Raw genomic sequence first — 9,432 nt, 5'->3', positions numbered from 1 at the left:
TCAACAAGGAACAATCTGGTCGCGTTTTGGGGAAAGCTATGCAGCAATAAAAATGCTGACGACGCAAACCGAAAAAAGTGAAAACAATCACAGCGAAGCTGTATTCATACTGAAATGGAGCAACACTCACAATAAATTAAATCTAAAAAGCATGTTATAAACAGTATGCATAGTGTGATGCTCTACCATATAAATATGTATAAGTGCCTGTATCTATTTAGAAGTCAACATATGCACAGAAAAATATATGGAAGGATAGCGCCCCAAATGTAAATCAAATTGTGCTAAGTCAAAATCTATTTTCAATGGATAAGCAGAATTCCTATTTAAAGGAAGCCTATGCTAAATGCTTTGGGAAATCACTTGCCCCAAGTTCATTTTTTGACCAGATCTGGATTTTTGTGGGTCAGGATGGATTCAAGAAGCTGAAAGCCCATGCACAAATAGGCAGGAACAGACTTTTTGGCCGACTGTGGCTCAAATGTAGATCGTCAGTCTCGTCCCCCAGCCTCTCCCAGATGGTGTCACTGAGTCCCTGACCCCCCAGATCATAGGCTCAGCCCTGCTCAGCCCCGGAGACATGAGCCAGGTTTGGAGGGGCTTCCCCAGCCCCTGTGGGCCAGAAGTGATCTGGAACCTAGGTCCTGCTGCCAGGTGACTAGATTGCTGAGATACCGATGTACATATTATAAATATTCACACACTGAGCACTTATGCTACACCAGGCACCAAATTACGTGTTTTATGTAGAAACATAATTAATTTTTGTAATAACCTAGGAGGTGGGTATTATTGTCCCTGTTTTATACATGAGGGATCTGAGGCTTGAGGTTAAAGAACTTGACCACAGGGAGCTGGGATGGGAACCCCATGCTATCTGAGCCCCGAGCGGCTGCCCAGACAGACACTTATCCAAGCCTTTACCCCCACCCCCACCCCCAAGTGACGGCAGAGCCAGCCCCTCCTCCAGAGCTGTGGACTAGGTCAAGCCTCAAGTGGGAGAGGACACAGCCGGGCGCCCCCTCCTTTCCATTCACCAGGACACAGCCCGGAGGCCAGTGGGGCTGGGGGCACACTGACCTCAGCCCTGAGCACCTGCAAGTACCAAGTCACTCAGGCCCAAAGACGTGCAGCCTCAAGAACGCCAGCCATCTGCTGCTCCATCTGAGACAGAAGCCAGGAAGGAACAGGTGAAGAATTTCGGGAGGAAGTCAACTCTCTCTGTGCCTCCCGCCGTAAGGCCAGGCCAGGGACACACCAGCTCTCTCCATCCTGGCTGCAGGTGGCAGGTGCATGACCACACAGGGCCACGTGTCCCCTCTTCACCCAGGCTTCCGGGAGGCTGCACGGCCAGCTTTGAGCAGGCCCACCCCCTCCAGATGAGCTGCTGACGTCTGCCGGTCAGGCACCCGCCGCCCCCAGCCCCCAGCTGCCTCTCCCAATTGAAAGGAAGCACTGCAGATTTCAGGACTAGTTTCCAAAACACCTCACTCCAGCCAGTGAGCACTGAGCCCTGAGTGCAGAGGGGGGTCGAAAAAGCAACAGAAGCGGCTCTGGATTTTTAACATTCACGAGCGCATAGAAATCGTGCTTGGATGTGGCTCTGGATCATCTCTGTGCTCGTGCCCCACCGTGTGTGTCTGACGTGGTCATGGGCTACTTTGGGCAAGATGAAGCTGCCAGGCTGGCGGGGGGGGTGGGCGGACGCCGCCCCACCTATCCCCTCAGCCCCGCTCTTTCTGGTCCTGCTTATCCTCAGCATCACCTCTCAGACCAGAAACTGTGTGTCTGATTTTTGCCTCTCTTCCAGACAAACAGGAAACAACGTTCGTAAGAACTTGCCACTCCTTTGAGAACGGTTCTATCAGGTCCCTGAACACAACCCTCCTAAAATCTCCTGGGCCTGGTATGCACCTCAGGGCTCGCTTGTCACTGAGCCAACCAGCCGAGGGAGAAAGAATATAATTAATGGTCAGTGGAGTTCTACCATCAGGCTTTCCATAAGCTCTGAACACAGCTGGCTTCTCCCCTGCTTGGCTCCGACAAGGTCTGAGCCTAGAATCCCTGAGCCCTGATTAGCTCCTTCCAGCCCAGGGGAAGAACTCTTGCCAGCCTGGGTTCCTGGGGCTGACAGTGCCTGAGCCGTGGCTGAGGACATCTCGTCCCCCAGACTCCTAGCCACAGGCCCAGGGGGCTCCACCCGAGTCCCTGGGGGATGAGGCTCAGGCCAATGGTCTCCCAGGAGTACCATGTCACACGGCAGCCTGCCGCTCTCCAGCCCCACTCTGTCAGGAGGGAGTGAGGGCAGGGAAAAGCCCAGGTGGTGGAGGGAGCCGGCTTCCATCCATCTTGCTCCCTGCTGCATGGTTACTTAGAATTACGACTCATAATAATGATAATAGCCACCATTTATTGAGCACTTTATTCCATGCCCGGCACCATGCTCAGCGCTCAACACACATTATCATTACCACATTCAATCTCATTTATGTTCGCAACAGCCCTGCGAGGGTGGTTTTATGATCTGAATGTCGTGGATGAGGGATTGCAGGCCCAGAGATGTTGGGTGGTTTGGCCAAGTTCATGTTACAAGGAAGTGGCAGAGTCAGGGTGGGGACCCAGGTCCATAATAATAAAAGCAAGAGCTTATATGATATGTACCGTGTGCTGGGCACACATGAGTGGGCAGACAGCTTCGGTAACTTGTCTGGGTCACACAAGGGGGGGAAGTGGAGCGCTGGACTGCAATCCTAGTCCCAATCTTGCTCTCACCCATGGACCTCTATGACCCCACACTTGTTAAGAAGGATGCTTCTAGGGCCCAGGAAATGGACACACAGACACTGCCCACGCCAGGAACGTGAACACAAGGAACTGAAAGTCCCCAAGCCAGCTCTGGCCTCCCTCAGCCCAGCCATGGCTGCGTCATCACCCTCTGCTTTCCAGAAGCCCAGGCCTCTCACGGACAATTTCTCACTGGGAGGCACGCCTGCCACCTGGTAGAAATTTGGCTTGGGTTCCGTTAAAGGGACCTGGTTCTCAGAACCACAGCTAAAGAAGGACTAGATCTTTTTTTTTTTTTGTCCTCACAATCCAACATCTTGAAAATGCTCTGCCCCTCTCTGCACCCACTGAACTAATGGCTGCAAGTAAGCCTCGCTCCTCGGGGCCACCAAAAAGCTGCACCTTGGAGAGGGGATGCTCGCTCTGGTCAGCGATGGCTGTGCAAGGAGCCCTTGGCCAGGTATGCCCAACTCAAGAAACTCTATGACTCCAGGGCATGTGACCAGGGTGTGGGCCTGACCCCAAAGACACTGAAGTCGCAGCCCCACGTTTGGAAGACTTGAAATTTCGATGGGAAGGCGAGGCAAGAGGCTCCCGTTAAGCCTCCACCATCCCTTTCCCTAGAAGTCGGTGGGCAGCAACCTCAGCTGCAGGCCAGAGCTAATGCAGGTCCAGAGCATTGAGTAAACACTTCCCAAGGACCCGTTACCCCCCAGGTCCTGGACCAGGCTGCAAGCCCAGCAAGGCTTCCAGGTGAGGGGCAGAGAGAGAAAAAAACAGGCACACACACCTGAGAATCTTGCTCCTCGGCCCCTCCCAGGCCCCCACCCCCGCCCCACTGTCTACTCCCAACACTCTAGGTACTTCCATGCTTCCAAGCTTTTTCCCAGGCTTGCTTCATGCCCAGCAAACTTCTGTGTATCCTTCAGGCACAACTCGAATGTCTCCTCCACCAAGCCTCCTTCCTTGATTTACCCCCCAGCAAAGTACTAGTAACTTCCTCCCGTGCACTTCCACAATGAGTAGACATTTCTACAGCGCTGACTGCATCATATTGAAATTGTCTCTCCCATGACTGCCGCCTCTAAGATTATATATGACTCCTTGGAGAAAAAGGACATCATCTGCATTCAAATGCCCAACGTTAGCAGGTCGACCTGCAGGCAGAAAGTCAGCTAGGAAAGGGGGGAGGGGCTGAGCAACCAGCACAGTGTGTGCATGTCCGGATGCCACGGCTTTTAGGGACAGGAGGACCGGAGGGCCAGATCAGATCTGGGTTTCAGAAAAAAATGCCTTTGCTGAGTGATTCAGTCACTTTCCTGGTCAATCTGTCCTCCACATTCTCAGCAAAGGTTCTTTTTCCGGAACATTCCCAGATGCCTATGGAATTCCAACTCCCGGCTGGGTAAGGGAGGCGAGGCAAAGGAAGGACTCCGGGTCATTCTGAGGCTGCTAACGTGGACAACAGGATGTATGGTGGTGAAGGTAACAGGGCGGGGAGAGGGTCAGGTGGGATAATTGGCTTTGGACACGCTGCTATTTGCAGTGTGAGTGGACTCCCTTGGAACAGCTGCCCAATGGTAGCTGACACACAGGACCAGGGCTGGGGAGGAAGGCCAATCAACAGACAAAGAGGGAGGGCTGAAGCTGGGGAACTTAAGGGCAGCGGAGAGGCCCTGTAGATCAGTGAACTTTCCATATTGATCTGTGTGCTGTCTACTGTTGATTTCACCACCCCTGGAAGGTGCTTCGGGAGGGCTGAAGCCTTGCCTGCCTCGTTCCCTGAGGGGAGCTCTAGAACCTGGACAGTGCCCTAGGTGCTCAAAAAATGTGGCGGGGGGGGCACCTGGGTGGCTCAGTTGGTTAAGCGACTGCCTTCGGCTCAGGTCATGATCCTGGAGTCCCGGGATCGAGTCCCGCATCGGGCTCCCTGCTCGGCAGGGAGTCTGCTTCTCCCTCTGACTCTCCTCCCTCTCATGCTCTCTGTCTCTCATTCTCTCTCTCTTAAATAAATAAATAAAATCTTAAAAAAAAAAAAATGTGGGGGGGACTTGAACACTTGGATTCTTAGGGATGGAGCTGGTGGAGAGGGAGAGCACAGGAGGGGCCGGCACCTGGGGGAGGCAGAAGGGGACCTGGAGCATGACCACGGGGCCCGAAGCTGGACAAGACTGCCAGCCGTCCAACAAACTCAAGTTGCTTGGCCAAAGAGACCAGGTTGGGAAATGGGAGGGTTGGGGAGACGGGGGATGGCTGGTCAGGGTCTGCCAGAAGCCAAGTCAGCACCAACTGCCGCCTGGTTCAAGTCAGGAGACCCCCCCCACCCCGCCCTGCATCCCCCAGCCCTGCCCCCACCAAATCGGCATGGGACATTCCAGCCCCTAGGGAGCCCCACCTGTCCGCGGGGTCAGCACAGCCTTCTCTGACTTTACAGGTTTATCATTACTCTCAGTTTATGTGAAAATACCCTCTCCCTCCAGTGCCTGGGACACAGCAAACATCCTTGAAGCCAAAAAATACCTTGCTGGAACTGATTTTTTTTTTTTTTTTAACTTGAAGAATACAGCAGACTAGACGAACACCCTAGGGCTTCAAAACATTGTGGGAGCTGCATCACTACTGATCAAGGAGGGGCCCTGCTGCCGAGGAGAGCGCGACTGGTCTGGGCCAGGTGGAGCCGGGCCCCAGCCTCAGGCCTCAGAACCCCCAGCCCAGGTGTTCCATTCATGCTGCTGAAGTCAGCAGCTTGTGCCCAGGGTACGGACTGCAGGCCCCGATACGGGCTGGGGGAGGTCGGACTTCATTCTGTAGGCAGTAGGGAGCAGCGCGCTGATCACACTTGAGCAAGACGACCGAGCACAGCCTGAGCTGGAAAGCGCATGAGGAGCCCCGTGGTGAGGCTCTGCAGGGGTGCCGGGGGGCTCAGGCCGCTCTCCCAGGAGGGCCCAAGCTACACTCTCCGCTACACCTGGAAACTCAGCAAGGCAGGGGTGGTTCCTAGACAAAAGGGGTCTCTGGAAGGCCTCTCCATCTGTCACCTGGGAGAGTCATGCCTCCCACAAAAGGTGGGATGACAAGGGTGAGGAAAGGGTTTGGAAGGGAAGCTGCAGAGCCCCCAAGCTGCCTCTGAGAAAGGCCTGGTTCTTTCTTGGTTTGGAAGCCCAGCCTAATGGGGGCCACAGGAGGAGGGTCAGCTCCACCCTCCCCTCAGCAGGAGAAGTGCCCTGTGTCCCCACACCCCACCCCACCCTCCCCATGGGGGAACAGAGAACCGGCTAAATCCACCTCGAGTTAAAATCAGTGAACAGCAAACAGCCAGGAGGGAAATGTCGCGAAAGGAAAAACAGAGGCCGTTGGAGAGCGATGAAGAATCGCAGGCCCTCTGAAGTGTGGCAGCTTGCAGGGCGCAGCCGGAGAGGTGAGGGCCACACCACTGCCTGGAAATGTCATTATCTGTTATTTACCACAACAGAGGACAAAAGGCTGCACAAAATTGCTGTTCCTGGTAACAGCCACTAAACTGATTTGCCAACAGTGCTTCCTGTCTGCGTTCTCCCAAAGCTACACCGACCAGACCCCGGGAAAAGGGCCACTGAGCCCGGAGGGCAAGGGGTCCCCGGGGGTGCTGGACGGGTGTCCTCAGGGAAGAGGCCCAACCACGGTCCCCGACACCCCAACCCAAGCCTGCAGAAGCCTTTGCCTGCTCAGTGAGGAGCTGGCCTCACACTGAGTCTGGTCCACCACTCAACAATGCCCAGCAACCTCCCCGCCAAACCTCCAGCCACCCAGATACTTCAGGGGTGTGACAGGCTCCCTCTGTGATGGGTCTGCTTCGGGAGGGGGGCTGGGGTTAGGTGCTACACCCTATGACGGTGGGGGCTCTAGGGGCGATGCACTTAGTCAATAGCCTTGGTACCCCACTGGCAAGCTGGCACCAGACAGCGCCTTCCTTTGGGGGGTCTCCTACATGTCTTTAGCTTTACTTCCCACAGGATATGTGGGCAAAGTGTTGAACCGAGCAGTGAGAGTTCTCGCTTAGCCTACTTCTCCATCTGGAAAATGGGTAAAGTCACTGCCTTTTGCCTACCTACCTCCGAGGGGGGCTGTGAGGGCCATGTGGCATCAGAGAAACATCCGAGGCAGAGGGGCTCTCAGAAGGACATGCCAACCCCCACACTGGCTTCCTGCTGAGACGACATGGACGCACCCACGGCCTGAGCCAAAGCACACTGGGAAATAAACCGATCGCAGCTTTAAAACAACAACAAGCCCAACTGCGTTCTGGAGGCTTGAGAAATGAGGTGTAGCTCTCAGCTGCCGCTCCGTGATCTGTGAGGCCGGCGCGGCGCTGGCCCCTGGAGAGCAGGTCTGGGGCGGGAATGCTGCAAAGGCTGACGCAGCCTGAGCTTCACGGGAGGAAAGTGCTGAAAGGGCCCGAGAGACCCTCTCACCTGACCGTTTCCCTCTACAGGGGAGGCCCAAGGCCCGGGAGCGGGGAAGAGATGTTGCTCCGGGGTCCCCTGGGGGGATCAGAACAGAGCTGCGCCTGTGGCCGGTCTCCTGACCGCGGGTCCCCTCGCTGCAGGGGCGGGCAGAGCAGGCTGGTACCGCGGACAGATGCGGACGGCCCTCACCTACAGAGTTGGCCCCACCGCCCCCGCCGCACCCCACTAGCTGTGTCCATCCTCGGACTCCCTTCTGGGAAAGAACCTGATCCATGGCCCCGACTGGATTTCAGGCTTGGTGGGGGGAGGGGAGTGGGTGTGCACACGCGTGTGCGCGGGAGAAGCCTGAGCAGAGGAAAGCAGTAGATGCTGACCTGCAGCTGTGGCCCTGGGAGAGGTGGGGCTGGAGGAAGAGGCCACACCTAACGGGGACAGGGGTGAGAGGGTGGGCCTGGCGTCCCGCCCCAGTGCTGACCTCCAGACGGTGTGTGTGAGCAGCCTGGAAGAGAAGGGCCACTGTGAAGTGTGACAAATTCTCTTACATCATATAGCTCCTACAGATGGAATTAGATTTCCATGTATGGACCTGAAGGGGGGCATCTTTGATGTTATTAAGTGAAAAAAAAAGAAAAGTTTAAAAAAAAGGAAACTACAGAGTAAAGAGTATTTTATGGTCCCATTTAAAGTTATGTATGTATACACACCTGTGCTTGCACGCGTGTTCAGAAGGACAAACGCCCAGGCTGCGAAGGATGGAGGTGTGGAGCTGAATTTTATATGCTCTGTATTGTTTGAGTTCTAGAATTATTGTGCAGTTACCACACGCCAGGCATTGTTTCTAAGAGCTTACCATATACTTCATTCATTCCGCCCCTCCCATCCCTTTGTGAGGTAGGCGCGATAACTAGTCTTCATTTCCAGATGAGGAAACTGAGGTAGAGAAGGGAGAGGCAACTTGCCCAAGGGAGGCGGCGAAGCCAGGCAGCCCGAAGCCAGGGCTCTTCACCTCTATGCAATGGTGAAAAGTACTTTTTAAAATTCCAGGGGGAAAAAATTCTAGGAGAGGAGAACCAATACAAATAAGGGGAGGCTATCTTACTAAATCCTTTAATACCCTGGAGCCCCAGCAATACACAGCGGGGAGGGGAAGGAAGTCACATCCCTTCTCACTTCCGAGTGGCCTGGCACCCTGCGTGGGGGCTAACGGGTTGGGACAAGGGTTGGCACACTTTTTTGGTAAAAGACCAGAAAGTAAGCATTTTAGGCTCTCTGTCAAGCCAAAGTAGCCATATGTAAGTGAATGGGCAGAGCCTGTTCCAACAGAACTTGATGGACATTGAAACTGAAATTTCATGTAACTTTCATGTATCACAGGATATTCTTTGATTTTTTTCAACCATTTGCAAATGTAAAAACCATTCTAGTTCAAAGGTTGTACAAAAGTAGGTATCGACCCCTGGTCGAGTGCCACCCAGCTCTTGGGTCCCTGGTGCAGGAGAGGAACAGGGCACAGGCAGGGTCCCCAGGATGCCTGGAGTAGGCTCCAAGGTGCATAGCCTTTTTCCACAGTTCTGGAAACACACTCGGAGCTGGAGGTGAAGGCACTGGTAGAGTTGGGGCTCAAGGTGAAGCCCAAGTAGGGGCATTGTCAAGAGAGAGCACAAAAGCCCTGAGCTCTTGGTGGCCCTGCTGAAGGTGGCCCCACAAGGGACAATCAGGAGGATGGGGTGGCGCCTTCCTCAGAGCTGAGGAGAACCACCGTTCCCTGGAAGCCCAGCTCTCTCCAACAGCCTCTGCCCCCGCCCCACAACACCCTACTGGGCCGCTTCCCTGACATTTATATGAATCAATCTTTCTCAGTGTGACCCCTGTCACACCTGGGTGACCTGACTGGTAGCAGGTGCCCAGTGACCTGTCCTGGTTCACTTGCTATACAGAGAGACCCGGATACTTCAAAAGCACGACACCCACGTGGGGACATCAAGTCACAGAAACGTCTCTGGATAGGGGCGCCTGGGTGGCTCAGTCGGTTAAGCGTCTGCCTTCGGCTCAGGTCATGATCCCAGGGTCCTGGGATCAAGCCCCGCGTCGGGCTCCCTGCTCCACCGCGGGGAGTCTGCTTCTCCCTCTCCCTCTACTTGCTGCTCCCCCTCATTGTGTGCTCTCTCTCTCTCTGTCAAATAAATAAATAAAATCTTAAAAA

General features: G+C 54.7%; 1 protein-coding gene across 7 annotated transcripts in view; it reads right to left on the bottom strand.

Moving 5' to 3' along the window:
- Positions 1 to 9,432, bottom strand: part of RPH3AL (rabphilin 3A like (without C2 domains)) — an 84,839-nt gene that overhangs the window by 13,033 nt on the left and 62,374 nt on the right. For 3 of the 7 annotated variants that reach the window (XM_081806132.1, XM_081806129.1, XM_081806128.1), the window contains 3 exons: positions 7,604 to 7,728; positions 6,876 to 7,013; positions 5,147 to 5,652 (listed from right to left, as the gene is read on the bottom strand). The exons of 1 other annotated variant lie outside the window; for it this stretch is intronic. In XM_081806132.1, the coding sequence (XP_081662258.1) occupies positions 5,523 to 5,652; positions 6,876 to 7,013; positions 7,604 to 7,728 (393 nt within the window). In that variant the 3' untranslated portion in view covers positions 5,147 to 5,522. Of the gene's footprint in view, positions 1 to 5,146; positions 5,653 to 6,875; positions 7,014 to 7,603; positions 7,729 to 9,432 lie in introns of those variants that run through there. 3 more of the 7 variants (XM_081806133.1, XR_014140701.1, XM_081806131.1) reach the window with 3 other exon arrangements.

Source organism: Leptonychotes weddellii, chromosome 15 (genome assembly GCF_054177405.1).
Source record: "Leptonychotes weddellii isolate Sample4059 chromosome 15, ASM5417740v2, whole genome shotgun sequence".
Classification (NCBI taxonomy): Eukaryota; Metazoa; Chordata; class Mammalia; order Carnivora; family Phocidae; genus Leptonychotes; species Leptonychotes weddellii.
The sequence above is the reverse complement of the archived record's forward strand: the minus strand, read 5'-3'. Positions and strand labels throughout refer to the sequence as shown.